The 21322-nt window shown below is 36.3% G+C and overlaps 1 protein-coding gene and 1 long non-coding RNA gene across 3 annotated transcripts in view; both read left to right on the forward strand.

The window, feature by feature from the left end:
- SELENOF (selenoprotein F) overlaps positions 1 to 20261 on the forward strand; it is a 28769-nt gene extending 8508 nt beyond the window's left edge. Inside the window, exons 3-5 of one of the 2 annotated variants that reach the window (XM_054213047.1) lie at positions 7845 to 7908; positions 16787 to 16836; positions 19273 to 20261. In XM_054213047.1, the coding sequence (XP_054069022.1) occupies positions 7845 to 7908; positions 16787 to 16836; positions 19273 to 19404 (246 nt within the window). In that variant the 3' untranslated portion in view covers positions 19405 to 20261. Of the gene's footprint in view, positions 1 to 7844; positions 7909 to 9783; positions 10882 to 16786; positions 16837 to 19272 lie in introns of those variants that run through there. The other variant, XM_054213049.1, reaches the window with a different exon arrangement.
- Positions 2418 to 6617, forward strand: LOC128914272 (uncharacterized). The gene is made up of 2 exons (XR_008468227.1): positions 2418 to 4907; positions 5492 to 6617. It is a non-coding gene; the product is annotated as an uncharacterized LOC128914272 (long non-coding RNA).
- Positions 20262 to 21322: the final 1061 nt, after the last annotated feature.

Below are 21322 nucleotides of genomic sequence, written 5' to 3' on the forward strand. Positions count from 1 at the left end.
CATAGCAGAGGAACCTTTCCTAGAGTTTTATTCTGGATTTCCACTGGCCAGTAGGGTAAGCATGTCTTCATTGCAGTTAGATTGATCAAAACATGTGGCAGCTAAGCATGTTGCAGACCTGTTCCCTAGGTGTTGCATTGTAATTAATGCTGTACTTAACCAGGTACGTTGACATTTCTGCAGGAAGATCATATCACGTTTTCACTGCATCAAGCTGAAATTCTTTTCCTTGCAAGTCCTTGTTATTTGATATTGTGGGAAGTCACTTTAAGACATGAATGATTCAGCCTGTTTCAACACTGTAAAACCACAGAACTTCTAGTCTGTTGAAAGTGAGGCCTGGGCTCTGACCCCTTCTTCCACATCAGCCACCTGTTTCTGCATAGTATCACACTATTCATTTGTCACTGAAAAATACAGAGGTGCAGGAGGATATAGAAAAGAAGAGTGAATTATTTAACCCATGTAAAAATAGCTGCTAACGTTCAGTTTGGTCTAATCTGAAGAAAAGGTGACTCTTAATTTCACTGAAAAGTAAAAAACGTGCCTGTACAAATTCAGTTTTCTGTAGTCTGCCTTATCTGTCACTCACAACAAAATTGTCACTTAGGCCTTTAAACATTATAGGGTAGGAGATGAGCATATATGCAGAAACTGTTCCTCAGAACAGGTTGTTTTAATCCTAATGGATAATACTTGTATTCTCTTCATTATGTAGTTTGACCATAATTTAAAATCAGTTCTTTGGGTGGAGTTAGTGTCAGACCCCTTCTGGAAGTGAAATAAATATTTAGTGTAATATTAGTAATAAACCTGTCCACTGTAATTATGACTGTGTGCGACTTTTAATAAAAAAAAAATCAAATTGAAAGTTCCCTTAAAACTCCACCTTTTTACATGTACAGACCTTTAAATGTGCTTGTATGAATTACAAGGAGGAATAAGGTGACATTCTTTTTCAGACTTACTGTTTAAAACTCAAAATAGTTTACAAAACTCACAATAATTACTGAAACTGGAATAACTTTAAGTGCTTTTAATGCTCTAGGCTACTCTTGTGTGACCCAATTTAGTTTCATTTTTCAGGTTGTTTTTTTTTCTTTTCATTTCACTAATTAAAGTGCTACTCTCAAAAATTACTGTTGGCTGCCTGCTTCTTCCGCCAGAGGCTCTTAATATGATAGTTCCAGTGAAGCAGTCTCATCTCTAGGTTTTTAACTCAATGGGCACAAATAGAGAACTATTTAGAATTCACTGACATCTCGGTGGTGTAAATGTAAGTGTAAGTGTAAGTCATATCAATACTTGTATAAATGAATTAGAATTTTAGTTTACTTGTAGCTGTTTCTCAAAAACTCCAGCTTTTTCTGTCTTTTGATGTGTTCTATAAAATCTTTTGTCTGCCTTGTAAAAATTAAATTGTGCTTTTACATAGCCGTAATCCTTATTTCTAACATGCTATATAAAAATGGTTCATGTTCATTGTTTCTTACCAAGTGAGACTATTAAAAATAGCATAATTCAATGACAGCAGATTTAACACTCAAGTAAATAATGAGAACTCTGCAATTAAGGCTTATATGTCAAATGATCTCCCTTCAAAGTTTGTTTTTAACTAAAAATTGTCCCATACAGTTCACAAAGGAATAATTTTATGAGGAATATTGATAGGGAAGTTGGGGAATTGAGATGATTGTGTTCTTGCTAATTGAGGAAGTCTCTTATTGGAGTACTGTTGCTTCAGAATATTATGCACAGCCATTCCTTGCACTAAGAATGTGATGAAGTGGATGTCCTTCTCAAGAACTTTACCGTGTACACTCTTTGCCTTCCTTCATTCTGTACATGATGTTATCAGCAATGAAAATTAATGTTGACAAACAGTAGTCCTAGATAAGGAAGGTGCAGCTAGCTAGTCAGTGTCCTAAGACAGAAATTTACCATCTTTTGTTTGGATCAGATTCACCAAAGGTTCGTCTCTGTCAGGTACACTAAGATAAAATACATTATCTGTCTGTAGTAGGGCAAGCCTTACCTATGGAAGACCTCTTTCTAGTCTTATCAGTGAAAAAGAAACGGTTAGGGAAAGTATAAATGTGAATTTGCTAAATGTGAGTTAAAGTTGTTGATGTGCATCTGTGCTGGTGAATGTGAATTAATTAGCGAATTAAGTCTGACCTTCATCTGGATACACATCTAGATAAAGTACTGGCATTTGACTTTACATTTGTTGAAACAACTTCAAAGAGTACACAGTCTACAAATTACTTAAATGTGCGAAGTCAAATAAACAGTTGATGAGTTCTGTTCTCAGTTATTTTCTTTGCAACCCTTCTAAGGTGGTTTGTTTTTTAATAAAAGTATAGATTCTGGAGAATAAACGATATTCAGGGATTCTACTTCTAGAGGTAAGTAGATGGTTTGATAGCTAAGTTAATTGTACAGTGTATTCCAAAATTGGAACTTAAACTGTTAACTTTCTGTCTGTACTTTTTAGATTACGTAATTCTGTTCACTAAGTCCAAGTGAGCACCTGTACATATGAGCCCTTTTTCTGCCACCCTTCTCTATTCTACTGTGCGCCCCCCCCCCCCCAATAAATTGGGCATTCACACCCCCTAATCCATGCTACAGCTGCAGAGGTCTAAAGTTGATGGTTTCTCAGCTTCTGCATGTTCTCTCTCACCCTTGTGCCTGATCTCTTGCTCACACCACCTTAGACCAAACCATTTCAGAGAGCAGTGTTAATAAAAATGCTCTGCCAGGAGGGGAGTTGTTTTGGCGTTTTTTATGGTTGTTGGATTTAAAGAGCAAAAATGTTTACATAATACTGCAAAGAGGAGATTGTTTAACACTAAGAATAAAACACATAGATGGATGACACATTTCCCATATGCTGAAGATTGTAATAGTAATGCACAGCTATGTTATGTACATACAGTATAAAAAAAAGCTGAATCTCCTACTCAAAGCAGAACTCAAAGTTTTGAAGATCTGCAAGGCTACAGATTCTACAGCCTTTCTTAGTAAATTATTTCAGTGCTTAAACACCCTCATTGTGGCTTTTTTCGCTCTTATATTCAGTTGGAATTTCCTTCGCCGCAAATAAATGAGCACTTAGATTCTGCTTCAGTTTTGTGCAGAGGAATTTGCCTGTAATACATAGTACTAATCACAGGAATAGGACTAATTCATCAGTAACTGTTTTTTGACTGTTTGACTCTTTGTTTCCAAACTCTTCACAGGATAATGAGTTGTGAATGGGAACAGTTTCTTTGTTGCTAAATTTGCTGATGACATCAGTTCGGAATGATGTGTGTGTAGCAATGACTTTATTGGCTTTCTGCAGTACAGAGCAGTAATTCATAACGTTCCGGGCAGTGAGGCTTCCCTGACTGCTCTCTGCTAACCCACGGATTCTCCCTGGTTTTTCAGGGAACGGGAAGACTAGAGTGATTTTGAAAACTTCCAGCTGTCCATACAAATACCCTGCATTCTCTCCCCCTGAGAAGAGAAAATATTTTATAGTTTATGTCTCAGTGTATATTCCTTATTTTAACTAATCTATTTTTCTAATAAAAGTAACAAATGAATTGGTAGTTATAAGAGTTTAGGGAAGAGCAAAAGAAACTTGCACCAAAATCTCTTTTCTTTGTGGCTTCAGTTCTCAGAAGAACAAATATCAATTATTAACTTGTTTTTTTGCTTCCTGGGTGGGTGAGACACACTAAAAATTAATTTGCATGCCTTTCAAAAAAAGAGATCATGCACCCTGTTTTAAAAGAATACCAGTTTGCACATAACAATCAACTTTTGCCAACAAGAATAATAATATCTGTGTTTTTCCTGACTTTTCTTTGAAGTAAAACAATAGTGTGAGTTGATAGGGGATGAGGAGGTTTCTTTGGCAGATCTGCTTATGTAGTAATATGAAATCAAAGTTACAGTGAATTTCATAAAAACAAAAATTGTTTGCATTGGAAAGAGATTAGTTTTTGGTAAATATTTAGTGGAAGGCTGTCTTGCACCTGAGGCAAGTGAAAATTCCAGAGTTCTAGCAGTATTCATAAGCTGTGTTTTACTGCTTGTTCTCAGAGCTGAACTTTTATTTTTTTAAACCATTTGATACTAGGAGAGGAAAATATGCAGATATCGGAGAATCCAGATACCGTAAGATAGCGATTTGCCGTTGTGTGGCTTTATCTTAACAGCCTGTTTCATTGCATGCTTTACTACATTATGGTACTTTAATTTTTTTCAGCTGATTACAAACAGCTGTACAAATGCAGCTTGAGTGGCACTTTGTAACCTGGGCAGGGTCAGGCTTAGTCAGTAGTTGGAATAAACCAGTGTGCAAAGTATAGGTGCTATAGAAGTAAAATTAAAGATAATTTATTGTATTTTACAAAACTTTTTTTTTTTTTGTCGTCTTTGATTTAACACCATTTTATTATGATTAAGGAGCAATCTCTGTTAAGTACCATTTTTTCAGTTCGGTTTGGTCTGAGTTCCTGTTTGGTTGTAAACACTAACAGTTCTATAGCAGCTTCATAGCAGGAATGCAACTTTTCTTCTGGAGTTTTCACCGTAACTGTGATAACAATACCGTATCTATTTATAAATGAAGCACCACTGGAATTTTGTCTTGCAGAAATAACTTTAATTGCTTTCTAATAACAGGTGAAATGTTTTCCTTCACCTAAGTTAAGGTTCCTTGGTTTTAATTGCTGGAACAATTATTTTTACAATACGTATTTTTAACTATTCTTATGTAAATGGTGGTTTTTTCTCTTGTAATTACCACTTTCCTTCAGCAATAAGGAGGCATGACTGATTGTGGTTTTCCTCCTCTCAGCTGTGGAGGGCCATCCTCATTACATCAGTGTGAACTATTACAAGACATACAGGTGCTTACAAAAACATTTTGAATGAAATTTAACTCAAGTTGATGCTTTGTAAAAGATGAGGGAAAAGCTGAGATTTTCTCACAGTGGCTTTAGAAAGCATACTATTAGAATGTTTTTTAAAAAAAGTTACTTCTCTAGATGTAGACATGAATTAGCCTGGAAATCATGACAGCACTTGTTTTTGATGTTAAAATGGACACTAGTAATTCTTTAAAGAGTCTTTATTTCATTGCTTGTAGTACTTAACTCATTTTCATGAGCTTCACTAAAGTGAAGCATTATTTTAAAATGAACTAACTTACGAGTTAAGCATTGTATAATGAACTGACTCGTCATGTTTGTATGCCTCCAGCCTGAGTGGTACATGTCATTCTTAGTAATACTTGAACACAGTAAATGCCTTCACGAGGAAGGTTGGAGGCCATCTGCTTTGGACATGATGGGATGGTGGCAGCAGTAGATATTAACAAGTATGCTTTTGTTGTGGGCTAAGCGATGCAAATAAACCTGTGTTTCTTGCAAAAGACACCTTTGTTTAGAGTTATAAATGAAGCCAATTGATTTTTCTTTTTTTTCTTGTCTAGTCATCTAGAGAGCAGCTGTTTGTCCCAGCATGAATCTGAACATTTTTGTACCAGCCCAGTTGGGCTTCAATTACGGCAGAGTTATAAGTTCAAAATATAGACATCAATGATTGAGCCGTTTTCTTTGTTAAAATTTACTTTTATCAAATATTGGCTAGGCGTTACAAACTGGGAGTACTTTGTAATTACAAGCTGTCTTACATATTTTACATTTCTACAGTGATCTTGTTCCACAGAAATCCTTGTTTGAAAGGAAGAAATAAACTGTAAGAATGATTTGCAGTAATGAGAATTCAAATGGTCGTTTTACCATTGTCCGAAATTTGGGTGTACTTAGTTCTTTATACACATATATAAAATAATCAGTTAACTAGATAGAAATAGGCTATTTATTCCTTTGTCTACTTTTTCATACTAACTTCTTGATAGACAAATGCAGAAAACTGTCAGTATCAGAGCCCCAGTAGAAATGTTCAGTGTATTAGTGTGCAAACTAATATCTAAATCTAGGATTGCTGATAAATTGTTGTTGAACATTTTTTAAAGAATAATGAAGAGAGACAACATAAGTGAAGTTTATAATCTCACTATTCCACGTTTCCTCCATCTTTGTAATTATTTCATGCTTTAAGTCCAGAGGAGCTTTAATTATGCAAGCTAGTATCTGAGCTGTTTATCAGTGCTTTTTTTAATTAAAATCTTCGTTTGGGTGGTGAAAAAAATGCTTTAAAAAAATCTGGTATTTTTGATCTCTTGAGTATTGTTTCATAGCAGTTCTGGGTTTTAACAGTCAAATCTTAGTTTTAGACTTAAGTCTAATGTCTAGTTGAAAATGTAAATGTATTTAAGCAAATTTCTGAAATGCTGTTCTGAACAGATAATGTAACGTTTTTAGTTCTATTTCCTGTGGAAGTAATGATTCCTGATTAGTTCATGTTAGGAAAGAAGTTGTAATTTCCCTGCAAATGATTAGGGTATTTCTTACGTTCTAATTTGTGGTATTTAGGCAAATATTGAGTTGATCCTGAATCCAGAAGATTCATAGTCTGAAATGAAGATGTATTCCTGGCTGTCCATAAAGCCTACGTAGATAGGTGACAAAGTGTGAATAAAATTGCCTTCAAGATTTCTGTCGTAGTGTGTGTGGTTTGCTTTTATGACTTGTCACTCCTTTTTCAGAGAGGTTAGTACTCATTAAATGTCATAGTGAAAGATTATTTTTTAATTACATGTATTGATGATTCCTATTTAAGTGAAATGTGAATTTTCTTCATTCCAGTAGAGTTATATTTTTCTATGTCCTGACTCGCACGTTTGTTGCGAAAACACTTCCCAAAAAAAAAAAAGAAAGCAGAGGTGTTAATTGTTTATGGAAGGCATTGAATTGAATTAAAAATTTTTAACTTAAGCTTATTCTGTCAACTTCTCTATAAACAGTTGAGTTTCATCATTAGAAGGACAAGATTTGTTATATGGTATTGACCACCATATGTAAGATTAAAATGGCATGAAGTTCTATTTTAGTAGCCAAAAAAATATGCTGTTAATTTATATTTCAGATTCAGCAAACTATAGAATCAATTGCATGTTGCCAAAAAAAACCAACCCTAAAGTTTAAAAACATATGACAGTATACAAGATCAATAGTTGTTTTTTATTTAGATACTACATAAAACTGAAATGAACTTATGCTTTGCTTTAAGAACATTGAATCTGAAAATCTTGCATAGCTGACAGAAGTGACTGACATCTCAGTGCAAGTATCAAAGTTAGTCCAGCTTGTATGTTTTACTTCAGCCATAGGCCTGTTAATGTGATCTGTCCTCTTTCTGTGATCACAGTTAACTGCAGTAAAATACTACTTGTTGGCCCAAATGAGAAGTCTAAAGTCACTGCCTTATCTTTATTATAAACAGTATTTCACTGTCCAAGTGAAGTTTAAAATGGAAACTAAAATGTCACTTAATGGGACTTTCTAAGCATCTTTGGGGAGGAAGAAATAGTTTTCCTATTACTAGTCCATAATTCCCATTGTAACATGTCCAATTGCATTTAAAAAAAAACAAAAACAAAAACATTGAGGCTTTGCTTCCAGCAACAGTATATCTCAAATGATCATCTTTTTCCTGTTTTTACATTTTCAATATAATGAGTGGAAATTATCATGTATTTCAGCAGTCAGTCGTCGCATAAATCGGAGACAAGTCTGGAGTTGTGATCTTTTTTCTCTGGAGTTACCATCAACACAATAGCGAATTGTCTCCTCAAAGAAAGATAGTTCAGCAGATAACACAGCATAAGTAAACTAGTAATTTAGATTTTTGATCTTAACAGCTTCTATTTATTATTACAGCTTTATGCAGGAGCCGTCCTAGAGGTATGTGGATGAAAATTGGGAAGGTTCCCTCAAGTCCAGGGTAAGTAAAGCCACTGCTGTTCTTCAAATATGAAATACTGTCACAGCTGAATGACAAAATGTGCTTTTAAGTACTACTACAAGTAGTCATAAATTTTGTATATTATATCAGGTAAGTTGCATTGACCTGAGACTCATGGAAGTGGTCTCCAGTAACTGATAGATGAAATTATATTGTGCGCTTATGGAACTACTTTCTTTTCACGGATCCTGCAGTATAATTGTTTTGTCAGCGGATAATGACAGTCAACTAAAGTGAATGGAATATAGCAGTACCGTAAGCGTGCGGCAGGAGGAAGCTGCAAGAAAAGTATCTGTGAGAAATTTCAAACTGGAATTTCCTCGTAAATGGGGGAAGAGCTTAGGTGATAATAGTACTTTGATTATTTATTTCTTTTCTGTAATGAAGGTCCTAATACTGTACTTTGGATATAGTTGGACATAGAGAACGAAGACTAATCTAGCTTTAGACATAAAATTGCACAAATAGCATGTCTCAATCTATGATGGCCAGTATTAATACCTTCACATTTGAACGCTGACTGACAAATAAGTTAAAAAAAAAAAAAAAGAAAAAGGATTTTTAAACAGGTTACAACTAACATAAGTCATGCTGCTTTAGACCCTCTCCTGCCATTTCTTCCCACACACAGATCAGTTAATTGACTGCAAGACCAGAGCAAAGCTATTTTCTCTTTCCCACTGTTTAAAATGCCAAAACAAGAATTGTTTAAATGACTTGTCCTACTACAGGGGTGTGAGGAGATTAACTTCGTTAGCACAGGAGTCCATATTATCTCCATGAGCATTCAAATTTAGCAAACATAAGAACATTCCCAGCTGTTGTTGCCCATTCACTGGGCTTCTGTATGGTTGTGAATTTCTAACAGTTAAGTGCTCTTTTGAGCTATAGGTTTGGAGAAGGTCAACTGCACCATGTCCTCAGTTATCTTCAGGTGCAGATCCTAAAAGGGAACGGCCCTCAATTCCTACTGTGTCCACACCATGAAACATGTTCCAAAAGCTTACAGTACAAAAGGAAAAACTTGACAATTTTAAAGATTTTTTTTTTCCTTTCAATCCTTGGTTATCTAAACCTGCTCAAAGATTTAGATTAATTGATTCCATTAATCATATAGCTTTTTTAAATTTCAGTAGTTTTTCAGTAGGTTCTCTATTTTGACTATTAGTTCTTCTTTGGTACAGTTAGAAGAAAAAAAGGACCGACTAGTGCACTTAAAGATCTCTTTTGCCTTTTCATCCCCAATTTCTGCAGTCACTTAATCTAAATTTATCTTGACCAAATTTACTGCTAGGGTATTAGAACAGGTTGGAAAATGGGATAATTTGTAAGAGCATATTTAGAAATTGTACAAAGCAGTAGAATATATTCTTCTAGATGGTATTTGTCCTCACATTAGTATTAATCTCAGAATACTTTTACTTAGATTTTCCTCTTGATTTCAAGTTCTGCCAGAAACAGTATTTAGTGTCTCCATCTTAAGACATTAACATTCAAGAAGTGTTTTTATTTCAACTTTTCACTTGGATGTTTGCTACGGAAGTTAGGTTGCCTGAAGGTCATGCTGCTGCTTTTGAAGCACTGTCTTTGTAGGCTTCATTGAACTGCGTAGCTTGTCATTGACAATGTCTCACTGCAAATAACTCTGATGCCTTTCCCATGGCTTCTGCTAGGATTTTGTTGAGGGGACGGTTTTGGGGTTTTTTTTGCAGAATATACACAAAATGGCAGTAATTGCAAAACTATGTATGTATTAGAATTCCACGGATTAGTGTATGTTACTTCTGTACCTGACTCTGAAGTCTTCACTTTTATGTACCTGTGTAAATTTTGTCACTTGGCTTACTCCCACAGACTTGATTTGTCATGGACTACTTCTGGATTATATATTATTTGGCCAAAGGATGAAGAGTGCTTTTTTTATAATGAGATTCGCATCTTAAAATAGTTAAGGATGAAAATCTGTTGAATTAATAAAGGTTTGTAAAAATTACACAGTAAGGAAGTTACACAGTTGGAAAAACCTGATTATTGCTTGTGGTTACTAAATGCAATATCCTACAGTCCTTCTGTATCAAAATTTCTATCAAAATTACTGGTTATATAATTTTTAGCTACAAATAGTTGCTGAATACACCTGTGTGCCTGAAATGTGGGAATCATTACATATGGAATATATTTATAGATACTGGGAAAGCAAAGAAGTGACAAGTGATGAAAAAAATTTAGTCCTCAGCAAGAGGATGAAAAAAAATGTAGTCCTCAGCAAGATTATCTCAATCTTAAACTGAATGTTATTCTTTGTAATATCATATCAAACTACTAAACGCTTTTGTGAATATGGCCAAGGATGTCTATTATTATTTTCCAAATACAGCTTCTAGTGATAAGTCAGGTAACAGAGAACATTTCTATAAGTCTCTTTAATAAGCTCAGTAGTGAAATATTTTTCCTGTTAAGTTTCTCTTAAAATAAATAGCTCCATTATAAATGCTGTCCTGTAAAATTAATTCCTATATTACATATATTTTGAGATTGTTCTGTATAAAACTGTTCTTAAATATTTATCATTTAAAAGCACATCCATCAAAGTAGAATATTGAAAACATGTGACAAGATTCATAGATGAAGCAGTATCTTATTATACCAGGTAATACAGAAAATGTGACAGTTTTGGCTGACATCCATAAAACAAAGGCTCTGAAATAGAATGATAGGATAGCTGGGCCAGTGATTTATCTAGCATATTTGTTTTCAGTTGACTCTTCAGGGGCAGCCGTGTCCTGTTCATGATGAGATAGGAGATCACAGTATCTAGACTCCTATGTTCTTTACAGTTTGTTTAACAAAAACTGAATTAGGCTGGGTTTTTTCACTGAACATTTCTTTCATATTTCTCCGCGTTCTTTTTGTTCATCAGTAGAATAACTCTCACCTCTCCCTGTGTGACTCTCTTAGTTGAGAAATGGACGTGCTCCCAGCAAATCTGTTACAGAAACAAGGTCCTTAATCCTTGAACTCCTGCAGCATGCAACTACATTAGATCCTCAGACTTCAGAGTCAGTAAGCACTCTACTGTATTGCCCGAGTTCTGCGAGTGTGAGGGGGATTCTTTTAGCTTCTAAAATGTAATTTGTTATGGGATTGTATTTTTAGGTAAGATCACTTATTTCCTGGTTATTTTAATCTGTAATTCTTAAATACTGATGAAAGAAAGTTAGAAAGTTATATTAAATTTGCTTTTGAAATTTGCTTTTGAAAGCACGTGGTGCTTTGTATAAAATCATGAACAGCTGCATTGTAACTTGATTAACAGACTACAAATAGTAGTTATGGATGTGCCACATTTGTAAATTCTTATCTCAAACTGAGGTCCCCAAAAGGTAAAGAGCTATAGCCATTAAAATGTAAATGAGTTCTTGATGTCTGCTTTAGTTCCGTCTTTTCGCTAGGCCCTCATGGTATCTTTTGAAGCAGGCTCAAGGTGCGTGTATTTGTCCCCAAACCAAATTATTAGAGAGTCTGAGGAAAGTAATTAATCCTTTTGGTTTGCTGTATTCCCAGTGATTTTTCACATTCATATTTTTGGCAAATATTGCCAGTTGTCTTAGCATTGCTTAGATTAATGTGACGTAATTAAACGTTGGGTTTTCTTGTCTTAATAAAATATAACTCTGCTGCACGTTCTTTTGGTTCGGTTCCTCTTCTTTTCCGTAGGTTTAACACTTGATAATTAGCAAAGCCTTGATAAAACCATTGTTAAATTCGAGTTCATTTAGGTATAAAATGTTCAAGTCCTTTTTGCCTTTTTTATGTACAAATCTGTGACAGTCTGCACCAACTCGTGTTTTAGAAGTGTATTTTTTTTACTTTCAAACTGCTTGCATCTAGTAATTCAGAGCCAAGTTAAGCAAACTACCCTTTATTTTATTCATTTATGCTAAGTAATATTACATTTGCTTTCTGTTTATTGAAATTAACTCAGAAAAACTATAGATAATCTTAGATGTACTTTAATCATCCTTGTGTGTGTTAGTGTTAGATCAGTTCTTTCCTACAACACGTTTTGTATACATTCCATCTTTCTTACTTTTGAGTTTTAAAGATCAGTTGTATACGCGCATTGAGTTGCACGAAGTACTATGCTACTATCTAATAAAATGTCTTTTGAAAGACAGTAATAATTCATGTGCTTCCTATTGCTAATTCACTGTGTGAAACATTTGAATGCATCACAAAAAAGACTTTAAGTATTTCTCTAAAAATAGATCATCCTTTGTAATAATTTTGAAACATTCCTCCTTACTCATGAATGATGATGGAAGCATTCCTTTCTGATGCTGCTCTCGGAGCACTAACAATCCTTTGCCCTGATCACATAATGGGCTCTTTTGGTGTAATACTGAGGGACAGGAGGGATAGTCACCTTCATCAAAAAAGTGTGCAGTTCAGTGCACAATCAGCATTTTTAATGAGACTTGTCTGTAGTAGGAAGCTGTGTATCTGTACACAGCATCAAGAGTTTAGAAGAAGCTGAAGGGTTCTGTTTACTAGAAAAGCAGCATAAACTCAGACGTGTATCTCCAGTTTAAAAAGTTGGATGAATCTCCATGGGCATACGTAGTCCTCACAAGTGTTACAACAGTAACCAATGGAATAAGTCTAAACTAAAAGCACAGCTTTTTAAATAACAAAAGGATTAGAGGTTTGAACAAGTGGACTTTTCCATTACTGGCAGATACTTAATCACATTAGATTCTTGCTTGAAGACATGCTGTAGCTTACCAGGAGGAAAAATTGTGCAGTAAAAATTTATTGCTGACCTTGTGCTGAAGATTTGACTAGTTCTGACTTGTGCTTTTGTGCCATTAAAATATGAAACTGATATAATAGAGATAGTAAGATTTTTTCGATCTTTACCAGGCCTTTCTGATTTGAGGCCATTATGATCCTTCTGATGCATGTAGAGACAGACAACATTAAAAATGCTGGTCTGTATGCATAGCGACAGAATCACAGAATGGTAGCGGTTGGAAGGGACCTCTGGAGATCATCTAGTCCAACCCCCTGCCAGAGCAGGTTCACCTAGAGCAGGTAGTTGTTTGAAAAGTAGTGTGAGATTTTACTGCCATTGTATATTGGCTTTCACTCAAGTTTCAAGAGATAAGTTTAATTTTTTCTCAACATCATTTTGTATTTTTTCAGTCACAGATCAAGCAGGAGATCTTTGCCCCTAAAGCAGGAATCTAAATAATGGGAATATTCCTGAATGTAGATATCCTTGGTAATCTGGGTCATGCCCTTAATATGTAACAGAAGGTAGTCAACTCTGTTTACAAAGAAGTTAGCCTAACATATAGATCTGCAACTCTGCACGGAGAGATGTGACGTCATGTCCGTTTTGGGTCAGGAAGCTTTCTTATGGTATATCCTACTGTACCTCAAAGAATAGTGCAGGTGTGTGCATGCATGTACGTAGACTTGCTCTTTGGGCATGAGTAATTCTTAGATTCCTTAGTAATCTGCATTTAGGACTCTAGGCTAATTCCAACAGACTAGTTTTCACAGACTTTCTTAAAACCAAGAGGTGTTACATATAAAAATTATGTGACGTTATAATGATAGCAGTGAGTTTCTTCTTTCTGCTCTGTTCTTAGGCAGAGGCTGCTCTTAGGTCTTTAAAAGCACTGCTCAGTATCGCCTCTCTTTGCAAAACAGTTTAGTGCTGGGCAGGCTTTAAAATGCCCATACACACCTGATTCTTTTCGCTGACCTTTTAGTTGTAGTTGATTGCATGGCAATCAAGTCTGCTCTGTAGGCTCACCTCCGGGTTGCCTTCAAAGGGAAGGCATATGCTTTGGTATTGCACATGTTTTATAAGAGCATAAGGTGAAGTGATTTTCTTAACATTATGTGAAAGGACAGTTGCAAAGCTGGCAGTAGAACAGCTCTGACTTCTAGTCTGATGTTTAATGCACCGGAACACAGTGTCATGGCACAAAGCTCAGAGTTCATCTTACGGAAGTCAACATGGAAAATGCTTTCCTTGCTCACCCATGGTTGGATCACATAAATTGCTTGTTTCTCTGCAGTGTAACATGCTGCTACAGGGAGAGGAAAATGGGGAGATAGCTAGGACTTTAGTATTCAACATCAAACTATTAAATAGTGGTGTAAAGATGTGCAAGTAGCCTTCAGACATAGTCTCATAGGAAGCCACAATGTTGATGTCCAGGTATAGAAGGGAAGCTGTTGGGGCAGTGCTGGAGGTGGAGCATGGGCACCACATCACATGATAAGCAACCAGCTGGGTGTCCCAAATTGTGCCTCTGACTTCTTAACCCCATCAGTTCCATTCAAAGGCTGTTTATTCAACTTAGGGCATGATTTTGCAGAAATTAAAAAGGAAAAAAAAAAAGTGTTTGATGGGATAATCTGTATCTTTAATGCATGACACTGTATTAGTTTCTCACTTTAGCTTCCAAAATTGAGAATATACAAATTTTATTTGTACAATGAGTGTTTTTCTTTGTTGCATTGCAAATTCAAGTGATTAATGCAGAAGGTCACTATGATCACCATTAGAAATAAATATGCCATTAACAGAAACCAATTTTGTTCCAGCTGTCTAAAATTTCAGGAAAAATGTTCTGCAGTGCTTCAGCTTTCAGAAGATTTAGACATTTGACATTGATACAAGTGTGTAATAGCTACTTTTAAAGTGACAAAATGTAATACTGCCTATAGAATACTTTCTTCTTCCACCTAATTTTGTTCCCATTTTATGTGAGCTTGTTCAGACCAACACTGCAGCCAGAGAAGAGCCACCAACGTCCAAATGAGCTTTCATCTGTCACTCAAATAACAAATCCTCACACCTGTTATAAGCTTTAAGTACTGTAACCTGAGTTAACCCCCAAGGGCTATTCTTTAATACAGTGGAGTTCCACACTTCAGATTTGCTTCTGAAACTTTATCCATTTTACTATGCTCTTACAGTTCTTAAGTTTTGCATTTCATGTTACCCACTGTACTGGCTGCTTCTTACAACCTCCTTTTCATACAAAGCCCTAGAGACTGATTTCAGCTTTAGATTTAAATTGAAAAAAATGTGGAAAATTTCCCCATGAAATAGCTGAACATGCTGTGGACTTAACAAAGAATAAGAAATATCTTTGCCACTTACTTGCACATTACTGTTGATGACAGCCAAGAAAACTACCAGGCCACAAGGACATGGGGGGAACACTGAAAATTATGTCTTTGTGAGTTTACATCAGAATTGAACAGCAGTATGTGAGCAAGTACTGGTTATTTAGTGCTATTTGAAATTGTTAAACAAGTACAGCTTACAATATGACATCAGTATATAGTTCTATGGAAAGAATGAAGACAAGCCTTATTTTCTTCTTCAGGGGTCTAGTATATCTGGCAGCTCATTGGGCCATTGGTATTTTTTCAGCTTGTTTCTAGTGTGTAGTGGTTGGTGCAGCAGGAGGAGTATACGATTTTGATCTGTACCGGGAGCACAGTGGAAGAGGGAAGAAAATAAATGCCACTCTGTATATACATACTGGGAAAGTGTTAAGGTAACTGTCTACAGTAATATACAGCTAGGTATAAAGATGCCAGGGGACATCTTTACAATTACTGAGGAAAGCACTATGCTTTGTGAGGCAGTATGAAACATTAGTCCTGAGGTTGCACTCATCTCTATGCACCAGCTGGATGCACTGCAATTCCCGAGATTCATTGTTGTCTAACCTTGAAAGAGCAGCTTTAGCATGCAGCTAGTACCTTTGTGGGAGTCAATCTGTACTGACAGGGTTCATCCTTGGGGAGACTCTGCTGACATACTACAGGAGTGTCCTGAATCCACTTAATGGCAGTACAGATACTAAATTCAGTCTTTAGCATAACCGGAACGTAAGAAGGAGGAATGAAGACTATGCTGTTTTCTAAATAAATTTTAAATACTTCTAGAACTCAGACATTCATTAGGCTAAAGTGTTTGGAAGTAGGGGATTATGCTCACGCTTTGTCCTGAAATAATTCATATTGTCTTTTCTTTTAAAAGTTAATGTTAACACAGGCCTGAGTTGTGCTGTAGGGATGCAGGGACTGTGCTGCTGCTAATGCCCACTGTTTGCTGATGGGCACTTCAGGTGAAGAATTGTCCATCATCTGCCCGCCTCGGACCTGAACTTCTCTCCGCATACCTACAAGCAGACTGTAGAGCCCATCTTAAACCTGATTGCCTTTAGGAGTGTCAAGAGCAGAGGAGATACCAGCTTCTCTTCTTGTTTTCTTGCTGGTTTTTGACATGTAATCTCAGAGATCTCTGCAAGACAAAGATTGTCCGTCTTGTTTACAAGAATAACACCTCTACCCACAGTTTCCTCTGCGCCCTTTCACCTGCGCTGCTGCAGCCTGTGTGGAGTGTGCTGATGGACGTGGGTCGTATTTACCCTCCCTTACAAAGCTTATCTTCAGCCAGATTTGATTGCTTTAACACTTTTCCTCACATTTGCATATCACAGCAGCATATGGGCCAGTCTACTGAAGACTGTCAGTTGTACATGCAGATAAACAGATTTAGACAGTTGCACTAGTATTGGAGGCAAATCCAAGCAGATATGAAGCTTGTTTGGAATACTAGCAAAAATAGGATGTTCCTTAGGCATAATAGGTTTAATATTATTAATTTTGTGAGGATATTAACAATTTTAACATTAAAATACCTTCTAAAGCATTATTCCTAAAGAAATAATTCAGGGAATACTAGCTTGAATGTAAATCTACTTTATGCAAGTGGAGAAGAGTTTGATTATCTTTCTTTCTTTTCTCCGAACCATAGCTTTTGTCAGGAGCGATAAGCCAAAACTCTTCAGGGGACTGCAAATCAAGGTGAGTAGTAACGTAATTTTTTTTATTTGGGATGTTAGGAAGAATTAAGCTTGGTGGAGACAGTCCTTCTGTGGATTGTTCCTTATTTGCTGATCAAGTAATCCTTTAGCAGAGGACATATATTAGCATTGCCCATATAAATCTTTAGAAGTTCCTGCTGCTAATATTAACTGGGTTATTGCTCGGTAACTGTTTGGTACCAATTTTTTGGTTGTTGGTGGTGGTGGGTTTTTTTGCGGTTGGTTGTGTTTTTTTAATGCAACAGAAAATATACTGGAATCCATAAGTAATAGCAGATGGCAAAAGAATGTGAGGAATGCTTGCATTCTGTCCTTACTCTGTGGATATCTTGAATTTATTCAAGCTTATTCTGCCATAGTTTCCTTTTCTTATGTTCTGGTTGCCCCTCATTTTCTGATGGAGCTGTCATTTCCATGCATTCCGTCATTCTTAGATTTTCCTCCTCTTTCTCAGAATTTCCTTGCTGTGTTCTGTGATTCTGTTTTTCTTTATAGTCGTCAATCGTCCAGCTCTATAGAAATGCATATACTGAATAGTGTTTCTTATGACTTACATATATGCAAAGCTGCATAAGCTTCACTGCCTTAATCTCAAACAACTCTTTGGTTTCAAGATCTAGTGTAAGACTTCACCTTCCTCTTATAATCCTGTGTGAACTTGCAGCGTACTTCACAGATAGACATCTTGATTCTCACATCTTGTATTCCCATCTCTATTCACCAAATAGCACCATCTGGAATCACTTCATAGCGATGCATGGCTGCAATAAGTGATTTGTCTTCTCAGCAGTAGATTCCATCTAAAACAGATTTCCTCTGTCTGTCTCATGTATTCATGTCTCTGTGTCCTCCAGTTTCTTTCAAAGGCCTTCTCTCCTTCTGCATGTCTGACTGTTTCATTTTTATCTTAAACTTTGTAGCTGTATTGAACATCAAAGCAGTCTAGACTACAATTGGTACAGAGCACTACCAGAAAAAATTTAGTGCAAATGGATCTGGTATTTATTTTACAAGACTTTTGGAAAACAGATTAGAGGTGCCACTAGCTTCATTAAGTAAAACCAACTAGGTTAGCTCAGTAGGGTAAAGTAAAATACTCCTGGAGAAATCTTTCCATAAACTTAAATGGTTAGAGCCTTCTAATACTGTTAAAAGCTTTTATTTGCGTTACATATTTTGTGACTGTGCTTCTGTCTTCAGAAGCATTAAAGTATTATGTTACCAGCAAAGCCTAGTAGACAGATACAACACAGCAGGAAAGAATGTGATTACATTAGAAATTGATAGCGGAGCTGTTGAAATGACTGGAAATTTCTAAAATGCTAAAAAGGCTATTGATTATATGACAAAAATCATTCAGCTGCTTGATTCAAAAATCCAACTTCAGTAACTTCAACCAGTTGCAGTAGAATACCATATGTCAAAGCTAGGTTTATGGCACTGCTCCCCTGCATATGCATTCAGTTGTGTAGTGGGCCAAGGAGAACAAGTAGATGTTTCTCACACACGTGCACACGTCTCTTCATTTGACTTGTTCTTCCACTTTCCTCTCTTTGACATTAAATGCAAGTCTGAACTGAAGCTAGGTGGTTTATTTAGGGCAAGTAACTGTTCTGGATCTCAAGATAAACATTTACTGCTCTTAAATTAATGTGTTTTAATTTCCTGTGAAATGAGGCCTCTTTGTCCCTTATGCTTCCTTCTTTTCTCCCACCCTCATTCCTTGGGACTACGCAAGAAAGCATCTAATCCAGAGCTGCAAACACTGGCCAACTGCTGCTGGCCGAGTGTGCCACCTACACCATCTCTGTCTTTAAAGCTTCAGTATGGTGTCTCCCCTCTTACCTGTTCTTCCGTTGCATACACACACGCACACAAACTCCAGCTTTGAACATCTACTTTTTTGAATCTGGACAGTAGGTGAAAAGATATCGGAGGAGAGGAGGTAGCAGCATAGGTTAGAACAAGCTGAAAGACTGACCTCATAAGCTTAATTTGATTTTTATAGATCTGTTTTCTTCAAGAAGAGAGAATACCTTGTTGTCTAACACTGCAGTAATGAAATCAGAACCAAACATGTGCCACTAGGGTATTTATGGCATTGAGCTTTGTCAGAAACAACCAAGCTTGTCTGTTTTTTAAGAATTCTAAGCCTTAAAAAGCCAAAGCTTAGGTTGATTTCTTAGCACAAATTGTATTGCCAAAGTTTGGCCAGAATACTCTGAGTTAATTTAGTGCTCTCTTCTTAATTATTTGTACTTCACAGTGTCACACTCTGGACTTTTTACTATTCTTGCTTGGACATCTTTTTAACTGATTTAAATCAATTGAGGGGGTAGGGGGGTGTTAATATGGAGAATGCATTTAATGCATTTCCCAGGCCAAGGTAACTGACTTTTTTTTTTCCCCCCTGCAGTATGTGCGTGGTTCTGACCCTGTACTAAAGCTGCTGGACGACAGTGGGAACATTGCAGAGGAACTGAGCATCCTCAAGTGGAATACAGATAGCGTGGAAGAATTTCTAAGTGAAAAATTAGAACGCCTATAAATCATTGTTTTCAATCCGCTTTCCTCTTCATGTTTTGTCATGGTAATCTTTTCAGATGTAATGTGCTACAACTGAAAAAACATTCTGCTTCTGTATTAATTTCAAAATATCTGTTGTGCTGTACTAGACGTCTTGTAATTAGAAGGGGAAGCTTCAGCACACAACTGACAAGTTGACAAACAATAGCTTGTCTTAATATTCAGCGCTTAATGCATTTATCACTAACAAAATGCTTTGTTTCAGAATTAATTATGCAAATATCAGTTTGCTATAATTGGACCTGTTTTTACAAATGCTCTTAGAACTGAAGAGCTTCAAATAATTGAAATGATTACCATGCTTTTTGTCTGCTACTCTTTATAAGAAAGTCAGAACCAAATGCATTGTACTATCTCCCAAAGAAACTTGACTGCTAATGCCCTCTTCTTTTTTGTATTTGAACTGTCCTTTTTATAGCAGCATTATTTACAGTGAGTATCTAGATCACAGGTTTTGAAGCTGATGGAGGAACTCATGCTCTGGTACTGTGAAACATTTAGTAAGTACACTTTAGTGAAGACTACATAGAAAACCTCTGAGGTATATGGAAGTCAGATGTCAGGTGTGCTTTACATTAAGTGTTTTGCTTCAGAAAACATGAGATCTAAGTCTTCAAAAACCTTTCCTTCTAACTTTCACAAGTTTATTGGAAGTCTGTTTATCAAATGAATTTATAAACTGTTCTTTTAAAATGTATATTTTTCTTTCTTAGTTGAAATTTATGTGAACAGGGAATATAGACAGTATGTATGTCAAGTCCATTATGACTTGTCAGGTTTTTTCCACTTAGAGAGAATAAATATGGTAAGCAAGAATAATGTGGTTTTTTTTCTGAAGTCTAATTAGCAGATAAGTCTTCCCTTTAACTACTTCATGCACACCAGTTTTTGGTTGGATGGGTGTTATACGGTGGCCTGAATTGTAACTCAGTTTTTTCTCTTCATATACAATTTTATAGCTCAAGAAATTTCTCTACAACTTGCAGGTTTTATTCCCAACTTTTGAGGAAAAAATCTTCAGCTTCATAGCAATGAACAACAAACTTGGGAATGAGACCACACTGAGTTATCAGAAGTAAATACACAAAGGTGATTCTTTAGGTGTAGCCTTCTCAGTTTTTATTCCTGAAATATTCTTACAAACTTTTAGAAGGTGCATACAGCTAGGTCATGTGATGTGATCCTTGTCGTTCTCTCTCTCGCATTTTATACCTTTCACTCCTGTCCTTGTAAAACATGCTGCTCATCTCCCGGATGACTCAATGTGGGACAGCTGCATTAGTGGCCACCACTGACTTAGAGAAATATGAACTCTACACGCAAAGCGCAATTCTTTGTAGCGTGCGCTAATTTATCAGAGTCAAACGTGGATTTGTTCTTGGGGTATGTGATGTATTAGTCAGCAGATGAGCTACGACCAAAACATGTTGCATGACAACCCAGTATTTTGGTAGTAAAAAAATATGCTGCCATCCACTGGTCTTTTACTATACTGACTGTATCACATACTACTTATTCCTGTGTTTGCCAGCAGGGGATTTCAGTTTCTGTGTTGATGATTTATCATGCTGTTTTAGCAGAATATTTTAACCTTGTCTTTCTCCCCAACCTTAGGTCCTCTTTACCACTGAAGGTAGAGATTGTTTGCTTCGTTTGATATTTACCAAATGTTTCTCACCGCTTCTCCCTATTTCCTTCCTCCTCCTCCTTAATGTGATGGCCAGTATGTTTCTGACCTTCAGCCTCCCTTTTCTTTCCATGTCTTCCTACTGCCAGCCCACTACTTCCCTAAATAAACTTCCTCTTCCAACGCCAGGGTCTTCACTCCTGCTCTTGCTTGTCTTTCACTGAAGCAAGGAACTCACTCTTGTACCAGGAGA

The sequence above is a fragment of the Rissa tridactyla genome, chromosome 8 (genome assembly GCF_028500815.1).
Source record: "Rissa tridactyla isolate bRisTri1 chromosome 8, bRisTri1.patW.cur.20221130, whole genome shotgun sequence".
NCBI lineage: Eukaryota > Metazoa > Chordata > Aves > Charadriiformes > Laridae > Rissa > Rissa tridactyla.